Source organism: Bactrocera dorsalis, chromosome 3 (assembly GCF_023373825.1).
Source record: "Bactrocera dorsalis isolate Fly_Bdor chromosome 3, ASM2337382v1, whole genome shotgun sequence".
In the NCBI taxonomy this organism is placed as follows: domain Eukaryota; kingdom Metazoa; phylum Arthropoda; class Insecta; order Diptera; family Tephritidae; genus Bactrocera; species Bactrocera dorsalis.
The window spans coordinates 49,512,134-49,534,969 of record NC_064305.1 but is presented as its reverse complement, the minus strand read 5'-3'; the positions used below and the strand labels follow the sequence as shown (position 1 = coordinate 49,534,969).

Genomic DNA, 22,836 nt, shown 5'->3' with positions numbered 1-22,836 from the left:
TCCATTCGTGAGCTTAAAACTGAAAGAAAAAAGGCTCATAGTTAAAAAAGCGCCAGGATTTGATCTAATAACGGCAGAATTATTAAACAGTTACCATACAAAAGTTTACTACAGCTTATCTATCTTTTAAATTCTCCAATTCGTCTGACACCTTTCATCGATGAAAATCAATTAATTTCATCGCACTAGTTCGGTTTCAGAAACAAGCATTCAACAATGGAACAAACTCATAGAATACAATCAAGAATAGAAAAATCGTTGGAGGCGGGCGGTATTCCTTCACGTTGCACTGGCAAAATGAACACTCCAAACTGAAAGAAATCAGGCGTACCGCAAAGAAGTATTTTAGGACTACTTTTGTGTATTGTGTATACTAGAGACTTACCGTTATACGTATCACCAGTGCCGTAGCTACCTAGGGGCTAGGCGGGGTAGTGCCCGAGACTCTTAAGCTCAGGGGGCCTTTGAATCCTTACCAGAAATCTTGATCGAACTGAACTTTTGGAAATTTCTCCTATTTTCAAAATAAATATGGCAGGTTGCAACCCGACCTTAATCATGACAACTCTGTTGAGAGAAATTCAAAAGTTATGCCTTGCCTATAGAATTACCCTAAATTCTTTCTGTAGGTTGGCAGTTTTTTCAATATGACGGATAACGATATTATTATTCGTCGATGTGCGTTTTATTGAAAATTCGAGTAAGTAAACTAATGCCAATCAAATTTTTTGTACTGGGCAATATAGTGGTTAAAATTTATTTGATTTTACCACTCTGTTAAGTCAATAAATCGTGCCAAATCTATATATTTTGGCTATTTCGGAAGTCACCTGCAATTTTTTCGACATCCCCATTGTATTTTGTGGGTCCCGTAAATATAATATCATTTAGGGAATTCCCCGAGCTAGTGGATCTCGAGGCATTAAAGACCACTCTAACCTTTATGGTTTTTTTGTCAGGCTTTACTACTGCATGATGTGGCAAGTAGAATGAGTAATATTTGCCTTTTATGATTTTTTCGCATGGGCTTACTTCCTCCATGTGGTCTAAATGGAGATATTCTTCTAAGACACCATCATAATCTTGTTTAAGCTCACCTTTTCTAAGTAGGTTTTTTCCATACTTAGAAACTGCTGTATTGCAGAGGTTCGAGAGTGACCTAAGGCGAGTGTGTCTGGAAATTGTTGTTTTCGAGGTAGTCGTACGACATACCGACCATTATCTGATCTAGTAGTTGTGGCTTTGTAAAAGTCTTCACAATACTGATCTTCTGGTGTTGTAGTAGAAATGGGGGGAAGTTCTTCTAACTCCCAAAATTTTCTCAATTGTGAATTGAGGTACTCGTTTGAGATTTCCTCAACTTGAGTTGTCATTGTTGTGACTGGTTCCGCAACTAGTCCACTTAGGACCCAACCGAAAACGGTATTTTGCGCCAGAAGTGTTTTCGAAAATTTTTCAACACCTTCTATTAATTTGTGATATAAGATCGCTGCCTAATAGAAGGTCTATTTGAGCGCGGGTGTTGCAGTTGGGATCTGCTAGATTTAGGTGTGTAACCTTTTGCCAATGCTTGCTATTTATATGATAGCTTGGAAGCATGTTCGTGAGTTGCGGTAAGACTATTGCATCTGCTTGAATGCGCTTATCCGCTTGGGGAGAAATTAGGGTAATGGGGCAGATTTTATTGGAGTTTTGAACTACTCTTCCGCCCATTCCCGTAATTTCAAAATTGGCTAATTTTGTAGGCAGTTGTAGCCTATTTTGTGCCCTAGACGCAATAAATGATCTGCGTGATCCTTGGTCTATTAAGGCCCTGAGTTTAAACAGTTCTCCTCGGTGTTCGATGGAGACGACTGCTGTTGGTAGTACGTATAGTACCATACTTTGAATCTCGCTGTGCAGCGTTTGAGTTTTTAATGCCTTGGAGCAGCATGGTGTCTCTTGGCAAAACTCGGGATTTTGTGTTTCGGGAGCTGCGGTTGCAACTAAACCCGTGGCTCTTTTTGAGAAAGCGCTACTTTGAGGTGTGTTGGGAAAGTTATTTATGTGCAACATAGAATGATGCCTTTTGTGGCAATATACGCAGTTGAATTTGCTTTCGCAATTATTGAGATTGTGTGAGCGAGACAAGCAGTTTGTACAGAGTCTTTTTGATCTGGGGTCTAATGAAACTTCGATTGAGGTCGTGTTGAACGTTTTTGGTTCTGACCGTCTTTTTATCTACCCTTTCCGCAATTTCGTATTGGGTAGTTAAGAAATCTTTCATTTGTTTCCACGTTGGGCGCATCGCTTTTCGGTTTCACACTTACACTTCACAATATTTTCACACTTCTCACTATTAACTCTTGAACACGACTTCTCTAGATCAAGTTCTCAACTCGACTGACTCTACGTCATTTTCTTCCTTTTTAACTTACAACCGAACCACGCTCGACGATAGCGACGCCACGCTGTCGTCCCGCTATAACGGTACTCCTTGAAGAGACGATATGCAGACAACCACACTCGACGGTGGCGACGCCACGCTGTCGCCCCGCCAAAGGGGTACTTCTTGAAATGACAACTAATCACAGCACAATTAACGGCTGATCGAACAATGAGGAACTTAGGCTTCTAATGAAATTCCCTAAACTGTATACATATACACTCACACACGCATACCAATATCCACACACTATTAGGGTGTGCCGACACGGCCATCCTGACCATTACACGACCTCGTGCAATTTAAAAAAAATGCTATGTTATTATTCAATCAACTTATAAAAATTTATTTAAATTTCCATTGACAAATTACATTTTCATCTTTCTGTTTCCTTCTTAACTAATACAAAATATTTTTCTTTAGCTCAGTTCATTTTTACTTTATAATTAACCACATAGGTTTTAAATTATAATATCCAATGCGCCACACACCATGATCAAAACAATTGTTTTGCACTTGTGCCCACATTATTATTACAAACATCATTATAACAAACATAATTATAAGCCTTTAAGGCAACTGTACTGTCTCTATGGACTTTCAACTTTCTTTATTACTGTCTCTTTCAACTTTATTTTTCAAATTTTACATTACTGTCACACAATCAATTCATTACTCTATCAAATGCGCCACACGCCATAATCAAAACAACCATTAGTATGTTTTGCACTTGTGCTTGCATTATGATCTGAGTACTCTGCCACTTTCTTTGGCCAGCCATTCATATATTTTGTCATTATTATTCGTTTCTTTCATTTTCTTTAGTGATTTCAACATTGTCAAGATCTTCATTCTCATTTTCTTCAGTAATTTCAACACCCTCAATACTTTCAATATTTTCATTTTCGTTCTTTTCACCGTTCGCAACGGATTGTCTACTTGCAACAACATCCTCGGGCGCTTGCGCCTCTGGTAACTTTCTTAAATCTTCGTGTGCATATTTATAATTTCTTTTATTAGTTAAAGATTTTAAAATGTACCTGTCACCTTCTAGAACCTCTCCTATTTCAAAAGGCCCCTTGAATTTCGGACTTAACTTTGTCTGATGTCTTTCTTCACTTTTAAGCAACACAAAATCTCCAACTTTGTATCTAACTACTTTTGACTTATTTTTATCAAATCGTTTTTTATCATAAACTGCAGTGGCTAGCACATTCTTTGCAGCTTGCGCTCTTACGTTTGGCAGATCAACAACATTTTCTATGTCACTAGGTGGAAGTAATCCTAATGGGCGTGCTACCTTTCCCAACAACATTTCTAAAGGACTTGCTTTTGTAATGCGGTTGGTTGTACAATTGATTGCCAACTGCACCTCTCCTAACACATCCTGCCAAGACTGAGTTCCAGTTTCAACCGCCGTTAACATATTTTTTAACGTGCTCATGGTTCGCTCCACTTGACCATTAGCCCGACTTGCACCAGTGGCTATCAAATGCAAGTTTATTTTCTGATCTGAACAGAATTGACTGAACTTTGAGCCTGTAAAACACCTTCCCTGGTCAGCTATTATTCGGTTTGGTACTCCAAACAATGAAACAGCGGATTGAACGGCTTTTATGCAACCCTCACTGTCTAATTTAAGGCTATGACTAAGATAGACGTATTTGGTAAACGCGTCTACCTGAACAATAACATACTCCTTCTGGTCACTCTTGCCACTTAATTTTCCTGTAATATCGATGTGGATAGTGTGCCAAGGAGTAGTGACTTTTGGTATTGGATGCAATTCAGCCTGTATTTTCCCTGAGGTGGATTTTGACATTTTGCAAGTGATGCAGTTGTCAACAAATTTTTTAACAAATTTTGACATATTGTCAAACCAGTAAAAGTCGTAAGTTTTATCCAATGTCTTATCAAAACCCAAATGCATTATTGACTCATGAAGTTGGTTTAAAACAGACCATCTGAAAGCTCGTGGCACCACTGGTAAACAACGTGTTCTGCCATTTCTCTGTATTTTTCGATAAAGAACTCCCGCCCTCAATTCATAGGTTTTCGCAATATCTTCAGGCAGAGAAAATTCTTTTAATTTTTTTACAATTTCGACTATGTCCGAATCTCGACGCTGTTCGGCAATAAGCCAGTTGCTTGTAATTTCAGCTAAATTTACTCTCTTCTCATCGACCAATTTTGTGGCCGAAGTAGACTTTGTCAAAGGAGGATTTCTCGATAGAAAGTCAACATGTGCCATTCTTTTCCCTTCTGTATACTGAATATCGAATGTGAATGACTGCAAATAAGCCCACCAACGTTGTGCTCTGGGTGTTAAATGTTGTTTATTTTTTGACGCTTTTAGTGAGTTGCAGTCAGTATAAACAATAAAGTTCCTGCCCAACAAATAATGTCGAAAATGTTTAATGGAGTTTACAACAGCTAAGGTTTCTAATTCATACGAGTGATATCTTGATTCTGCGGGTGAAGTAGTTTTGCTATAGTTTTCTATTACTTGAGGTTTGTTATTAATTCTATGTAATAAAATTGCACCGTAGCCAGTAGAACTTGCGTCTGTATGCAATTCGATTGGATAAATTGGGTCAAAGATAACAAGAACTGGTTTTTCAGTAAGAATGGCAATGACCTTTTTCCGTATCTGCTCATGTTCTGTTTTCCAAATAAATTTATTTTTGTTGTAATATAACGGTTTCATTAATTGTGAAAATCCCTTAATAAACTGTCGGAAATAAGACGCTAACCCAATAAATTGTCTGAGTGAAGTGATTGACTGCGGAGGCGGAAGAGCAGTCAACGCTACAATTTTCTGTGGAGTTGGACGAATTTCACCAGCACTTACATTATAACCCAAATATTGAACCGATGTTTTCAGAAAAGAACACTTTGTAAGGTTGAATGAAAACCCAGCCTCTGTTAAAACATTTAGAACAATCTGTAATCTTTCTAACGCCTCGCATTTTGTTGAGGCAACTATCATGATATCGTCCGTATAGACGATAACAAAGGAATTTGCTAGATCCCCTAGTGCCTGCATTACTAATCGTTGAAAAACCGAAGGTGCGTTTCTGACATAGATAAAAATTCGTATTGGCCATCTGGCGTTACAAACGCCGTGTAGTCAATAGACGCTGAATGTAAAGGAATTTGATAATATCCACTGGCCATATCTAGACATGTAAAGTAATTAGCTCCCCCAAGTCTATTTATTTGATCTTGTATAAGTGGTAACGGGTATTTATCAGCAAGTGTATTTGAATTTAGCTCTCTATAGTCAACACAAAATCTGTCTGAACCATTTTTTTTTAACCAATAATATAGGGCTTGCATAAGGTGAGCAGCTTGGCCTAATTATATTGCATTTTAGTAATTCATTAATTTTTTCTCGAACTAAATCTCGCTCACATGGACTTAAACGATATGGCCTTCTTTGTACAGTTTTTATTGGATCAATTAATCTAATTTTCATTTCACCAATTCTGATTTTAGTACTTGGGATACCAGTTATAAATGAATTTCAGTACTTTGCTAACAATGAATGTAATTTTATTTTGTCTTCTCCCTCAAGCTCAGTATTAATATCGGCTGGCTCACTGCCAGTACATAAATTAACAATTTTGGTTCTTGAAATTTTAAATTGGTTTGATGTAATAACAATATTAAAACCCTGATAAAGTATTTCACGGCCAATGACAATGTCATTTTGCATATCGTCATCGCCTACTACATAAAACAAAATTTCAATACAATTATCGTCAATCTTAACGTTATTTAATATTTGTACAGTACTACATATTCCATTACTGCCTATACCTTTTAGCATAACAATGTTATTGAATCTTTTACCAGAAAATTTTATACTTAGCTTTTCTTTCATTAACGAACATTCCGATCCAGAATCAAAGGTGATTTCAAAAATTTGGCCTCTGGTTCAAGCATCCTTTAGGTACTGCAACGCTGCACTGTTCCACTCGCTTTTCCCGGTTGAATGCCTTGTTCTTATCAACTTCCTTCTTTATACATTGGGTAGATATGTGACCCAATTCTCCGCACTTGTAGCAAATTACATTTGATTTTTCTCGGTGACCATCGTGTTTGCCATGTCGTATTTTGTCGCTCGCAAAGTGATTCTGTTGTTTTCTTAATCTACATTCAAACATTTTATGGCCGAATTTTCCGCAAAAATGACACTCTATTGATGATTGTTTTTGCCGTTTAGAATAAATTTCGGACTTTTGCTCCATAACACCACTTTTCCTTTTATTAAAGGTGAACGCTTTTAATTCAGACTGTAAATCGCCTCTGCTTCGAATATTTGATGTGAAACTTAAACGCTGCAATCGGCTATCGAAGCTTGCCAACAACGCAAGGGTAACAAACACAGCAATCTCTTCAGTTTCCATTTGGCGCCGTTTCGTCGTTAGTTCGGTAACCATGCGGCTTGCATGGATTGCCAGACTTTCACTATCAGTCGGTCGATTTGATAGCATATTAAGAAACATGGCGGCTGGTGTTTCTATAGTGTCGAAGCGCTGTATAAACAATTCTTTAAACTCAAGCCAAGTAATATCAGCGTAGCACACTTGCGAAAGCCACTGCGAAGCGCTTCCCTGCATTGCTGAACTTAAGGCTATAACCAACGCACTGCCTTTCAATACGTTTTCTTGTAGGATTATTTCAGCCGTATTACACCACGATAAAGCGTTGGCGCCTGCTTTATCTGGATTGAATTTGGGCAGTTGCACTGATTTGCTCTGCCCCACATCAGGTACCGTTGTCCTTATGGCCCGCACAAGTTCAATTAAATTTTGGTTCTGCAACTCCATCATAGTACGCCATGGTCCATCCAATGCTTGAGGCAGATGGGCAGATTCCACTTCTGATGTCGGAATACAATGGTCTTCGTTAGACATTGTTAGAGCGCAGCGCGTTTCGGTTTCACACTTACACTTCACAATATTTTCACACTTCTCACTATTAACTCTTGAACACGACTTCTATAGATCAAGTTCTCAACTCGACTGAATCTACGTCGTTTTCTTCCTTTTTAACTTACAACCGAACCACGCTCGACGATAGCGACGCCACGCTGTCGTCCCGCTATAACGGTACTCCTTGAAGAGACGACATGCAGACAACCACACTCGACGGTGGCGACGCCACGCTGTCGCCCCGCTAAAGCGGTACTTCTTGAAATGACAACTAATCACAGCACAATTAACGGCTGATCGAATAATGAGGAACTTAGGCTTCTAATGAAATTCCCTAAACTGTATACACATACGCTCATACACGTATACCAATATCCACACACTATTAGGGTGCGCCGGCATATACATATGTAATAGGCTGTAATTTTTCACTTCAATTTATTAATATTTACTACCTAGTTTTACTTCAACTAACACAAGCTTATGTAAGGAAATAGTGAACAAAATATATAACGGAAGTTTTTACAGCTTCTACAGCAGCTGAAAAGTTTTTTGTAGAAGTACTCATATCAGTGGTTTACAGTTGTTATTTAGTCAGTTGGTCTTCTCTATTTCGTTTTATTCGCCAAACCTATACCAAGTATTAATTTTAATTTATGTTGTTACTATTTAATACCTGACCTGAAGTGCACAAAAACAACTTAAGAGGTCAGTAGGGTAATCTTTTTTCAAATTTTTTTTATTTTTTGCATTTTCTGTACCCTTATACCCTTAGAATTAATGTAGTAACCCACTTTACCATTGGAAGGTTTCGAAAAAGGCCCAAAAATATAATACCGGCCGACGTTCGAAGCGCTCGTAGTGCACAACTCAAACTTTAAACGCTTTTTTTTCAAAGCACACTTTTTTGAACTGGCGGAGATGATTCCGGTCGAACTACTCAACCGATTTGCTTAATTTTTTTTTTTTTGATGTTCACAAAACGCCTGGCTATCGTTCCTATATTTTTTTATAATTTATTGACAATGCTATGACAAAATTTATTTAAAAAAACATGGGGAAAAACTAAAAAAAAAGATTAATTACTTTTTTATTTTTCAACATTTTTCATGATTCCAACAGGGACGATGGCACAATTCCGATTTCTTTGGCGCCGCGATTTGAAGGTACCGTTGGAAAGAGGAAGTCCTTTAAAAACATATAGGGTTATAGGTACCGCAAACGCTTAGTTTACGAGATATTCGACCTTAAAGTTGAAAAATTCGCAAAATTCGAACATTTCAAGAAGCTATTTCACCACATTAAACACACTTTATTCACATTTTTCATTTCAAATTAATTAAATTCCACTATAAACTTTTAAATAAATTCACATTTTACACTTTTCGCAGGTTTTTTACCTAAAAAATCTTTATTTTAAAAATAGCATTTTACACTCGTTTGAACCTCATTTGTTTACCAAAAATTACGACGAAATGGAGCGCTGCCACTCAAATTTTGTTTCTATATGAGTGCATGATAACCAAAAAATATAACCACTTTATAACAAAAACTCAATATATTTTTTTATTTTTAACGCAGAAAGGTGTACTACGCGAAAGTACTTTAGTCACCCCGGGTATTCGCTCTTAATATTATAATATTATCACACGATTTTACTTATCTGTGTTTATTAAATATAAATCATATATTATACATATATTCATTCATATATTTACATATATGGAAAAGTGTTCACATATTCAATTTTAGCTGGAAAATCCTTCACTTTTGGGTTTTAAGGTGTGGCAAAGCTGGTGTTCACATATTCAATTTTAGCTTGAAAATCCTTCACTTTTGGGTTTTAAGGTGTTTCAAAGCTGGGTTTCCTCGTAAATGTAAACACTCTAAACGTTTCAGCGATAAATTTGATAAGTGATTTTTAAATTACTAAATTTAGCTGAAAAATTACAAAGTAAATGTGAAATGTGAGCTTATTTCAATGCTTAGAGTGTGTATTTGAATATACAGAGTAAAAAACGTGAAAAATTTAGTGTTACGCAGAGAAATAACATGTGTTCTTAGTGCAATTTTTTGAATTTTTAAACGTGAATATTTTAAAAAATATTAGTTATTTTTATAATATTTTTGGATATTCCTCCTCTGGAGAAACTCCCCTATCCGTACATACCCCATTTATACGGAAATTCGGTTTTTTTACCCCTCCACCAAAGTAATCGGAATCGTGCCGGGACGATAACCATTCACATACTTTTTAAGAATAAATTGGGTTTTTGTGTTTCAGCTAATCCAAACATGTGAAATCGTGTCCACTAGTGAAAAACACATCTAATTCACTCAGTCACTTCCGACAGATGTCATCAAAAAATGTGTTTATGCACTCTACGATATACCTCATGATATGTGAAAAAAGTTCTATTGTAGAATACAAATTTCTATGAAAAAAATGTCAAAAAAACAGGCCAGATTACCCTACTGACCCCAAACCGAATCAGTTTACATAGCACTTGGTCCCAATTCTTAATTTTCCCCAGGACCCTTTACCTAGCTACGCCACTGCGTAGCAACAATAAGTATGACTGCCACTTTTGCTGATAAGATAAAATCACAGGTGCACTACATTTCTTATAAGCAGTCAACACTGTAGTCATTTGGACGAAGAAATGGAGAATATAGCTATACGGTGAATTTTATATACAAAAGTATCAGTAATCACCCTAGTTCAAATATTTCCAAAAAAGGTAATAAAAAACGATTGAAAGGCGCATGTCATTCGTGCTCGTTCAACAAGAAGGTAAGCGAATGATTTTTATGTGACTTTTTAAGAATATTTTACAAATAATTACTTCATTTATTTTTATAACATTGGAAATCAGAACTGAATTGAAAAAAGCAGCAGCAGCAATATCATCAGAAGCAGCAAAATTGAAAATCGTTAGTTCGAATAATTTTGAAAAACAGTCAACACTTCGGAAGCGGTAAGTATCCTATTTTATGCTAAGTACATATACGTATATTATAGCTGAATGGAAGACGTGTTCAAAAAAGTAACTTCCTGGCATTTAACAAGATTATGTCGAAAGATTCGATTCGGAGTTTAACAAAATGACAAAGAAAAGATGTTAGGTAAAAAGTAACTGTAGAATTAAAGTGTCTTGTAACATATCCCAATATTCAATGTGACAAATGAAGAGATCGGGTCCGTCTGTGAAAAATACCAAAACGCAATTTTACATAACTTTGGCTACAGAAATCTCCAAGCCTTTCCCATTTCCTGAAAAGATGCTGCTTGCCTTGCTTTTTTAAATCGGAATAATTTGCCGAAAATTTGCAGATTTTCTGACTTTTATGTATTCGATCTAGAGGAAACTCACTCTGAATTCAGAGCAGTAAAAAAGTTGTTTCAGAAAGGCGTAAACACTCTGAACTTCTAGGAGAACGTCGCTGATAAAACACTTGGGGACGGTTTCCACTACCTCTGTAACGGCAGACAATTTTAGCAATTCTATACAGTAAAGCTGTGTAAAGAGTATTAATAGATTTTCGATTTGGAATACCAATATAAAGTTCCATCAAGCCCTGAACAAAGACATCGAAAAACAAGTAATTCATTTTAGGCACAAAGATACACTGTTACAAGTAAAACACGCGCTCTTATTTTCGTTGGGATAACTCACTTATTGGCCGATATATGCGATGCAAAGTCTCCCGGCAGTTCGACATTCTTTATATTAAGTGTAAGTAGATAAGGCTATGGGAAGTATTGGTCCCATTCAACCTATTTTTGACATACAGACATACCATTATCAGGGAAGGATTATCCCTAAATTTTAGTTATATACGACTGTGATCAAATTGAAAAGTGAATTTTTAATTTGTACTTTGCGTGTTTTTCAAATCGAAATTTTTTTTCTGTAAGTTGGTACTACCGTTAGTGACGTCTATGCTAAATTTCTCGTCAAAATATTCATTAGTACTTGAGATACGCGTCGTTTTGTGAGGCTCTATAAGTGAATCCTTCGATTTTTACTATGTCTGAATTTATTGAACAAAGAAGTGGGATTAAATATTGTTTGCGGAATGAGATTTCGGCTGCTGAAACGTTGAAGGTGTTGTAAAAAGCCTTTGGGGATAAAACTCTGTCTTCTAAAAGTGTTTACATGTGGCATAACGAGAAGAGAGAGGAAAGAAAAAAATGTGGTATCAAATGGGCCAAAAATATCGACTGATGAACATCACGTCAAACAAGACAAAGAAATGGTGCTTGAAAATCGTCTATTAACAAATTGCAGATAGTTTAGACATATCGTTTGGATCGGTACAGGCGATTTTGAAAGACGAATTGGGCTTGAGAAAAGTCAAATCTCGAATGGTTCCAAAAACTCAATCCGACGGAGGATTGTGCTATGAGTGCCAAGTGCTATGATGTCAGGAAAATTCGTTGGCATAAGTGTATTGCAGCGGGAGGGGATTATTTTGAAGGAGATGAAATGAATTTGCAAGAATAAATTAAAATTTAAAAAATATAACAAAATTTACCTTTCAATTTGATCACAGTAGTACATCACCCATTGACCGATATTTTTGATCAAAACCATTTCACTTCAACGTCTGGATTTACGGTGCGTAAAATATAGTAACACACCGGCTGCGCTAAGTAGGTCATGTCGTCCGTATGGATGAAAACGCTCAAGCTCTAAAAGTATTCGACGCAGTACCCGCCGGGGGAAACAGGGGAAAAAAAAGACATCCACTACGTTGAAGAGATCAGGTAGAGAAAAACCTGGCTGCACTTGGGGTCTCGAATTGGCGCCAAATTGCTAAAAGAAGAAACTATGGGCGCGTTGTTGTTAACTCGACTATAACCGCGTAAGCGGTATCTACGACATTCAATTGCTTACTAAGTCCGAGGAAGCACCTGTTGACAAAAGTTATTCTGCATTAGATTTCGAGGCTGACATTGTTGTTGGTGTTAATACTGGTTACAAAATAGACGGAAAAATCTACGACTTTGAAGTTATGACTGTCAACAGTGACGAGGGAGCCAAGTCGCGAGTGCGAAAAATGTTTCCTTGATGACAGGCTATATTTCGTCTTGCCGTCGTTCTCAACCAGCTCAACTGCACTACACTGGAGTAGATAAATTCCATAATATCAAAGGAAAAAAGAAAGTAAGGCAATTTATTAAATGTGGAAAATGCGGAATTCAAAACCATCCCAGTTGTACAAACTCGCTGAAAACTTAACAATCAATGAACTGTTTTATACTCACCGTGATCGTTTTAGATTTACTCAATGCATACCGTCGAGCTGGCTTCGCTATCAAAATTACATGGATTTGTGTATATGTATTCTGATAATAATCGAGAAAGGAATCAGAATGAAAGACTAGTGAAACATTTTGCGGCTCCGAATCGGGGAAGTGTCAGGAACAACTGCATAAGTTTTTTATTACGTATTCTCTACCCGCTGTTAAGCATTTGTTATCGCACAATCTTATCATTCTTGGCGATGTACAAAAACAAATAAAACATGCATTCCTAACCGCCATTGATACTTTGTATATACGATCCCGAGATGGCCAATGGCATTGATCTTCAAAATGCTAGGCATTTTTTCACTGGTGTCATATCTTAAAACCCCACTACGTCGTCAATTTTTACGTAAATAGAGTGCAGAACTGACTCTGCCAATAATAGAACAACTCCAATCGAGCCTTTAAGTAACAATCTCCATATTATGTTGTATTGTAAACTACTAAAAATGCAATGACAAAAGGCGTTGCACCCGCCACCTTTGAATGAAATTCCAAATACCCGGAGCAGCTTAACCAATTCTAGCTCACCTCCTAACATATGACACAAATTTTAATTTAATATGATTCTTTCAATTTACATTATCCAAATCAAGTCCAATCCAATCGCCAATCGCCAAAACCCGCAGGAAATTTGAATCTATAGGCTAGAAACTCAAGTTATTAAGCGCAAGCTAACGAAGATGTGGACCCCATTACCTTTGCTTGTTTTTCACCGAATATATCGATCAATCTAATCTGTTCGCCTAACGGGGGTTTGCATCACCTAAAAATAATTGAGTTAGATATAGGGTTATATATGTATGTATATCTAAAATCAGGGTGACTAATTGTCTGTTCGACCGCCAATACAATCTTTAACTGAACTAAAAATTAAAATCGTTTGGTGTCATTTGATACAGACGTTTCTTGGTACCATTCTGGTTCTTGGTACTTCCACAACCATAAAACATCTTTAATCGAAAACGTTTGAAGTGTCATAACTAATCCGGTAAAACCCAGCTCACTAATAAATTTGATGTAAATATGTATATTAGGGTGTGTCATTCTGAGGCAACCTTTTTTTTTCAACTGGAAAACAGGCTCAAAACTTTCGAAAATGTGTAAATCGATTATTTTACGAGAAAACTCGATTCTCGAGTAGAATCGGGATCGAGTTTACCATCCCTACTGGCAGCCATCGGGGCACATATAAAACCTCCGCACAATAACCACCACAAAAAAAATGATTTTTTTCTATGTAATTTATATGGAAAACAGAAAATTTAAAATAGGTACCTCTTAGTATTAATATTAGGAGCTCATCTTTTGAGTGACTTTTTTTACACATTTTCGAAAGTTTTGAGCCTGCTTTTCAGTTGAAAAAAAAGGTTGCCTCAGAATGGCACACCCTAATGTGTATACCTCCCAAACCCTGAAAGCTATATTACCCAAATTTCCACAGGACTTCTTACAACTGTGTGAGAATATGTGGAATAGGATGACAACCTTTCCCTGTCCACTCCCCATATAAAGGCTTTGATAACTACTGCATGTGTGATAAATCAATAACTAAATACGTTAGAGACATTACATTTTATAAACGGTATGATATAAGAAGGCATTTCTAAATCCGGTGTCAAAATTGGACGCTGGGTGTGGTACCCTCGACCTTTAGGCGAAAAGACATATCCACCAAATTCGGTAGGGGATTTTATTCACATATTCCTATTACATCCCATATAACACAATTTTTAAATCCATCTGATTCTTTCCTCTCCAGTACACAAAGAACAATACAGATATAAAGTTGTAAAGCATTGCGTATATGTATAAGGCCCTTCAGAATCACCTTTTCATGACTAAAAATTGTCTAAATCGCACAATGTACTGAATATGGGGACTTACTAACTTTTTATAAAAACCGAAAATATCGGTCTTTGTTTGAAATATATAAAAGAAATTCGATGAGAATCCTTTGTTGAAAATGTTTGACAAAAAAGGTTTAAGTGTGGACAATACTTCCCTTAGCCTTCATATATCTATTACAACAATTTTCGATCCATATATCGGCCAATATGTGAGTTGGATGTCTTAAAAAAATTGTGTGGGCATATTTTCCTAATAACGGTGCAAGTTTTTTTATTTCTAAAATATATTCTCGAGTATCCTGAAAATATCAAAGGGAAATGCAACAAGTCCAGACCTTTTTGTGCTCGCAATATACATACATACTTTATATAGTGATCTCCGAAATTTCTAGCCGAATTTAAACTGTCTAGGTTGGTCAAAATGTATGATATTTTAATGAAATTAAGTGGTTTCTTTCGAAACATTTTTTAACCTGGAGTTTTGGCAACACTGAAGGTTTTTCCACGAGTTTGCTCCTTTGAAGTTGCAAGACTATGAAATGTTCGGTTCCTCCTGAACTTAGTTCTTCCTTACTTGTTTAATATAAAGTTTTACCTATACCTTTCCACCTTTTATTATTTCGAGACTATAACATGTTAGGCTACTCTTTTAAATGGACAAACGGATCGCCATCGGGAAATAACTTCTTCTTGTGTTACCTATTATTTTGATATACACTGTGACAAAAAAGTTCCCGAAAATTGTAAATAAAACATTTAAAACACGAACGTACAAAACAAAATATTTAATTATTCATCATTATTTATTTTGCAGCCTAATCCCCACCAGATGTACATAATGGTTGATCAATGATATTCATTGCGTTTTTGGCTTTTAATTCGGTTACAGTCGTACTCTTTAAAAAAAATCAGCTTTATCAGGACGAGTCGAGCAAGAACGCGTTTCATACCCAAAATGTCCATCAAAATGATTCGAACGGACTCGTCATAAATGTCGAGCTCTCTCGCCATCTCTCTAACTCTTGCTTGACGATTTTCAAGCAACATAAGTATATATTTTCAAATATCATCTACCCGGCGAATTTAATTTAAATAAAAAATCTTACAGGGTCATCAAAAGTAAAAAAAAAAACAAGTAAGCAGCTAAATTCGGGTGTAACCGAATGAAAGTTTAGGGCAATATATTAATTGGTGCTTAATTTGAATACTGGAAAGTGAAAGTAACATAGAAATTTCAGAATAATGTCACTAACCGAATTTGGTTGAAATCGGTCGTGAAGTTCACGACATCTGACTTTTAACCTAAAAACGAGCCGAGACATGTCAGTCGTAAAATTTGATTTCCGAACTCATCCATTTTTACAATGTTGGTAGGAGTGCTTAAGAAATATGGTCTGAGCAAATTTGGTTATTACGAGTATAACTTGACATTATATTACATTAAACTTTTTAGAGGGCGGGGCCACGGCCGTTTTTTCAAAACTTTTTTCTCAAGTGTCCCTTTCTTCTGTAATCATCTATGTGAAATTACAGTTTTATAGTATATCTTAATTTAGTGGCTAGTTATGGAACTTTATTGATTTTCGTTCCAAGGGGCTTTGTGCGCGGAGCTGTGATGGGATTACGAATTGGACGAAAGAAACACAAAATAAGTAAGGAAAGGCTAAGTTAGGGTGTAAACGAATATTTTATACGTTTGTAACTTGCGGGATCAAAGTCGGCTAAATATATAGATAAATATAAACATGTACGGAGTAATGTTAGCCCGACGTTTCAATATGGTGAATATCAGTTATTGCCAGGACAAATTTTCACCCTATTTGGTTCATTTTAGGGGAAAAATACATGGTTGTTAGTAAAATACGCGTTCACCAAGATAAGTCACATATTGGCCGCTATATGCGGTATAAAGTCAACTGGGAGTTGGTAAATCTTTAATATTATGTATTAGCCCCCCATATATAGGAAGATATTGATCCGATTCAATCCATTTTTGACACAAGGATATATTATCATCAAAGAAGTATTCTCGCGAGTTTCAATAACATATCTCGTAGATTGACCGATATTTTAGCCAAAAAGTCAGCCAAGCGCACTGGGTCCACATGTTTGGAATATAGGGCTTGAACATTTATGTTCCAAATTTGGCAATTTTTAGGTAGCATACCTCAAATGGACTAATTGTGCAATGTTTTATCCGAATAATACGAACTTAAAATTTTTTATATGTGAAGTAGGTGCTTTTAGTCGTTTTCAATAAAACCGTAATGCGGTGAGTGGCGGAGTTATAATCCGATTATATTCATTTGAACACCGTCGGTACGATTTCTTATTGTATTTGCTCTAAACGAATTTGGCTGTCATAGCATTATTAGTTTAGAAGGTATCTATATTAAACCTATTAGAGGGCGGAGCTACGCCCACTTTTAAAAAACTTTTGCGCACAAACACAACTTGCTACTTCAATTGTCGGTACCAATTATACGTTTACTATATACCCTAATTTAGCCTTAGTTATTGCATTTCATAAGTTTTCGATTAGTGGTCCGATTACTCCCATCTACGAACTCGTCCTCACTTTTTTTTGCAAAGTAGCACGTTTTACTCTAGCTATCGCTTACACAGACAGACAGAAAGACAGTCACTCGGAATTCAAATCGTCTCACCATCCTCCTCATTTATATATACATACATATGTATGTACATCCATATCTATCACGATTAGTTTTAAGTGATACAAACAACCGGTGAACAAAACTATTAACAAAAAAAGAGAAAATTTTATATTTGGCCATCGTTGAAAAAATGCAAATTTTTATGAAAAATTCTCGACAATTTCGTTTTGTTTAAATGGTTGTTATTGAACAAAAAACATACTTCGTTCAAGATCTTGTAAAATATATCTCGAGGACGTGTGAGAATTGTTATTAAGATTGATTGAATAGTTCGCGAAAAATTGTGACCAGCTTTGAACACAGTTTCGAGAAAAGCACTTTTAAAGTTTTAAGTAACTATATAGCTGGCCATGAGCGTCATTTTTTTAAAGCTTTGGAGATACAGATACTTGAAAAAAAATCAACTTGAGAATTTAAGATATGTTCCAGAGATGTTATAGAAAGAAATAATATAATATTTATTATTTTTGCTTTTTGAAGCCTTGAAACCCATGAAAACAGCATGCCTTCAGAGCCGCCGAGATAAAACCCGTATCCAGATTTAAATATTTGTAATACTTTACAAATTTTATTAATTATCTTTCCACCTACTACTTCAATGTTTTTGAAATATAAATCAAATACGACGTGGTGTTTTAAATCTCAATACATCTGTAATATATACAAATTTGTTTTGCGCGATTGTAAAAATCAATAATATATGAATCAGTTCAAAATAGACTACCACTTAAAAATTCATATTACAGGAATATATCGTCACCTGAAATGCAAAATAACGTAACAACATTTTCGGAAATGTAAAGTGGCATGAATGAAACACGCAATAAAATGGAACATGAGTGAAAAAAAAAATTTAATATTGGTTAAAACTGGTTTATATCTGAGTGCAGAACCTGAAAATGTTGAACATATGTAATATTATCTTTGTAATTTGAAGTGGTGAAGCGTAATCAATAAGACACTCAATTTCGAATTTTTTGATGATACGTTATTTTGCATTTCAGATGACGATATGAATATGGGAAGAACAAGACATGACAGTTAATATGAAGACAGAAACATCTCATTCAAACCAAAGTGTATTCAACAAAGTGAACTAAGTATATGACATTTAATTTTTCTTTACGCTTATTTGACATGAATGTTGTCATTGACTTAACCCTTAAGCGGCCCACTCACGACAAATTTGTTTGACAAATCTGTTTGAAGACGGTTGAGCACTCACGACAAACCGATTTGACAAACTTTATTTCCATTGTGTGCTTCGAGGAGTTAACATGTCTGATTATAACGCGGATGATGTAATTGCGCTACTAGTAATACACCAGTGCATGAAGCGAAAAAAGCCAAATGCAAAAAAAAAAAATAATGAAGAAAGAATGGATGAAAGAGTGGTTATGTGAGAGATATAACCACTCACATGTAAAACTATTAAATTCAATGGAGCTGAATTTTTCCACGACTTATCTTTTTGGCATTTATTCTTATAATTTTCACTTTTGCATTGCCATAAGGCCGGTTCATTTTTAAATAATTCAATAAACTCTTCCAAAAAATGTTTGCTCACGCTTGCCATTTTTTTATCCGCTGATGTTTACTCTGCAAAAATTTCAAGCAACTGACCAAATGTTTGCAAACCACGCCACTCACGACAAACGAATCCACAAATCGGTTGTTAGTTTTTGAAATTTGTCGCAAACCTTCAATCCGTTTGACAACATGCCCACTCACGACAAAAACCACCTCAAACTCAAACAGATTTGTCAAACAAATTTGTCGTGAGTGGGCCGCTTTACATTTATTCAAAAATTCAAATCCGGAAATTCAACAGTAAGCAAATTTCAAAACGAAAAGCAATATTTTTTTAAATAACTGAATAAAATGCCGAATACTTGTTGCCTATGCAAAACAACTCATGGAAGCAACTTAAAAATGTTTTGTGCTCCAACTGACAAATCGCATAAACATCTGTATACAGTTTCTAATAGTTTGGCGGGGTACTGGTTACGACGTATTTATATATATAGTTACAATAAAATTTGTGAATAATGTTGCATTTATACACGTATGTAATTGTAAAATAAATATGAATTCATTATAACGTTGAGAAGAAATAAATTGGTTGTCTCTATTTCTATTACGTTTATATTTAACATATATATGTATGTATGTAAAGCAAGTGGCTTCATATTGTTCAAGATCAAAAAAAAAACACACGGGTTAATATAAACAAATACATGAATTGTTTACTATTTTATTGTCAAATGAGCGTAAGTCAAATACTTAGTTCACTTTGTTGAATACACTTTGATTCAAACATTTATTTTTCGATCTAATAAATGAAAAAACGATTCTTTTAAAATCTGTTCACCATCATGATTAAGTTTTTGAACATTCGGTTTAAAATACTCCAATCGTCAATTATTTGGAACTTAGAAATGAGCTTTGGCGATAGTGAATGCATCGATAATAGTTTGGAAATCCGGCTTCATACAAAATATTCTCAAAGCGATGCAAATAATATATTCTGGTTATACTATACAAGCAAATGTATATGGGAACAAATGATTAAAAATCGAAAATTGTTGCTTTTTAACCAAAAAGAAGATTTTTTCTAAAACTATCGGAGACTCAAATTCAAATTCTCAAATTAAAAAATATATATATTATATATTTTTATATATTATTGCATCGGATGTAGAATGTTACATTTTTTTATGAGAATTTACAATATATAAAAAAATAAGATTTGTTTCAGAACAATAATAAACCCCCACAGTAAATGAACAAAATGATATCGACGTCAAGTAAATGAAAACATATTAAAAGATGTTTTTATATTTTTTTGGTCCACAAAGATTTTCTCAAGTGGCAACACTAACAAAAAGTATAAAGTCATCTTAAATGTCGGAGAGCTACATATTGGTCTGAGCTGATTGCATTTACTTTTGGCTTTAAACTAAAGTCCGCATGCGAGAACAAACAATAGTATGTCAAAGATTATACTTGTATATCCACTAAATTTCATTAAAATATCTAACATATTGACTAGAGTTTACGAAATTCCGGTTTAAAGCAAGTTGAAGTTGGAAGATATTTGTTGTATACGTAGATTGCCTTTTATATTCGGGATCAGAGAACAAAAACAAATTTTAATCATCGAAAATGGCTTTATTTTTTTTCAAAATATTCTCCATTAAGATCTTTACACTTTTGCGTGTGCTTAAACTTTTGGTCTTATGACCAAAAATTTAATTGAGTTCATCGATGTACTGTTTCTGAGGTAATTAACGTCAAAATTTTTAAGACATGTTCCTGCGACAAATTTTCACGATTTAATACCATTTCTTGGCCGAGATGAATATTTCATGTTACTATAAACAACACAAGTAACGGCCGGTAAAAACGTTCCAAATATGTATAGCATCAGAAATGTCAATCTTTGCGATAAAGTTGTCAACTGGCTGATTGATTAGAAGGTTGCCAAATCCCGAAATATTAAAGGCATTATACGTAATATTATATTACAAATTATCAAGAAAAGGTGTTAACGTCAGCTGCACCGAATATAAAATATCCTTCACAAATACGAAAAGTTCCGATCGTTCAGTTTGTATGGCAGCCATAAGCCACAGTGATCCGATTTGAAATTAGGTAATAACCCACAACAAGGTTTGTGAAAATATTTCGTAAAATTAAAACGTTTTCCATATAAGCACTTGATCCCAGCCGCCAACATCCCAAAAAGGTTACAAGTTATACGTTATTTCCAGTGAGCCACAAAAGTCATAATAAAATGGGCAAACATCGTATTGATTTTATACTGTAAAATAAATGTTGAAATATGTATCAAAAATATAATTATAGTCTACAGTTACACATATCTCAAATTAAGTACAAAATTATATAGTTCCCCACCTACTACTCCGCCCCTGGATAGTACATTATTGCTTTAGACTATGACTCCTGCTAAATTTTGTGAAGATATCTCGTAAAATTAAAAAGTTTTCCATACAACACTTGATTCCAAACGTTCAGATTGTATGGCAGCTATATTCGATAATGGTCCGATGACAGCAGTTTCAACAAATCTAAAATTATGGGGGACTAGTTCGCTTATATACAGGCGGACATGGCTAAATCAACTCAGCTCAGTTGTATTCGACGTTTCCTTCGGGATGTTACAAACTTCGTGGTATACAAATATTATATCCAGTCAAAAAACATTCACAATCATAAATGATGTTATGTTAATATCAAAACTTGGGGAGGCAGCTTCTCAACTACCGAAGAAGAATAAACCTTTAGCATACTTATTTTTCCCAACTTGAAACTTTTGTTTTATCTTTTTAGGCAATTTGTTTTTAGAAAGGACTGGGTCCATATTAACATCTTAGTTTTATTAACCATTTCATGTAATCGACAATATTTTCACCAATATTATTTGCAAAAGTTTAAATTATTATTGGTTTTTTCCATAACCGAACATTTATTGAGTACATTCTACACATACTAATTTGTTTAGTATACCTTGCGGTGCAGTGCATCTTCCGGGAGAATGCTCATTTTTATTCATTTTAACTTCACTGCTTAACTTATTAATATAGTTGGTAAAACTTTTTTATTCACTTATATAATATTTAATTTATTGTATTTATATTTAACAAATTTTGATTAATATTATTAAACTCCTTATGAATTCATTACAACGTTTACATTAATTGCACAGCTTTCACTTTTCCATGGCGTTAAACGACTACGACCACAGGTTATTTGATTTCCTTTAGTCAATAGTCTTCCGATGTTTAGGACCAGAATCATGAGTAATGACACAGTGGACACAATTTCACGATGTTCGCTCTTCGGCTTGCTGTTTGAGATTTATCATAAAACCATGACAGAAGCAGAACGGACATGTGTCTGCAACCCCGAAAACCGTAACACGCAATCACCAGTAATACAGCAGAAATTATGTATACCTACGTTATACGCCATTGCCACCACCTCCGCCAACAGGAACATGCAAAAGGGGGCTGAGCATCACTCGTTTTGTTGGTATTAGTGTTTACAGCCCATTTTTAATGTATGCATATGTATGTATGTCCATGCCCTAATAACAAGATATACCAGATTTCTAGGCAAATATCCTGTTGAAATTGAACTAATCACAAAAGCATCACCTTTATTCCAATTAAAGTAAATTCGTTTATTAAAATTTTAGTGGATTCTTCGATTCAAAGAAAATATATGGTATTTATTATATTTAGGATGCAATTTGGTTTGTTGGATTAAATATTATAAGTTTTTAAATATTTATGAATTTATTATTTGGAAAATATTAATAAAGATTGGAAAAATTGGGATTGGGAAATCACAAATACGGGATTAAAAACAAAAAAAAAATATTCCATGAGTAATGTTATACCGGATTGAAAAATAAAAACTAAACTCTTTAATCCCAAGCATATAATTAATTCATTTTCTTTTACAATTTACATATTGATAAATTTAATTTATTTTTTCTTGTTATCATATGGAGACTAATCGGAATCTAACTAAAGGCAGCATATTATGGTAAATAACAGTTGTTGGTATAGAAAAAAAGTTAAGCGCCTAACTACTTTGTTTAGGC

The 22,836-nt window shown here is 34.9% G+C and overlaps 1 protein-coding gene across 1 annotated transcript in view; it reads right to left on the bottom strand.

Moving 5' to 3' along the window:
* LOC105223960 (photoreceptor-specific nuclear receptor) overlaps positions 1-22,555 on the bottom strand; it is a 77,563-nt gene extending 55,008 nt beyond the window's left edge. Inside the window, exon 1 of the mRNA XM_049451310.1 lies at positions 21,735-22,555. Within this exon, the coding sequence (XP_049307267.1) occupies positions 21,735-21,780 (46 nt within the window). The 5' untranslated portion in view covers positions 21,781-22,555. The remainder of the gene's footprint in view (positions 1-21,734) is intronic.
* Positions 22,556-22,836: the final 281 nt, after the last annotated feature.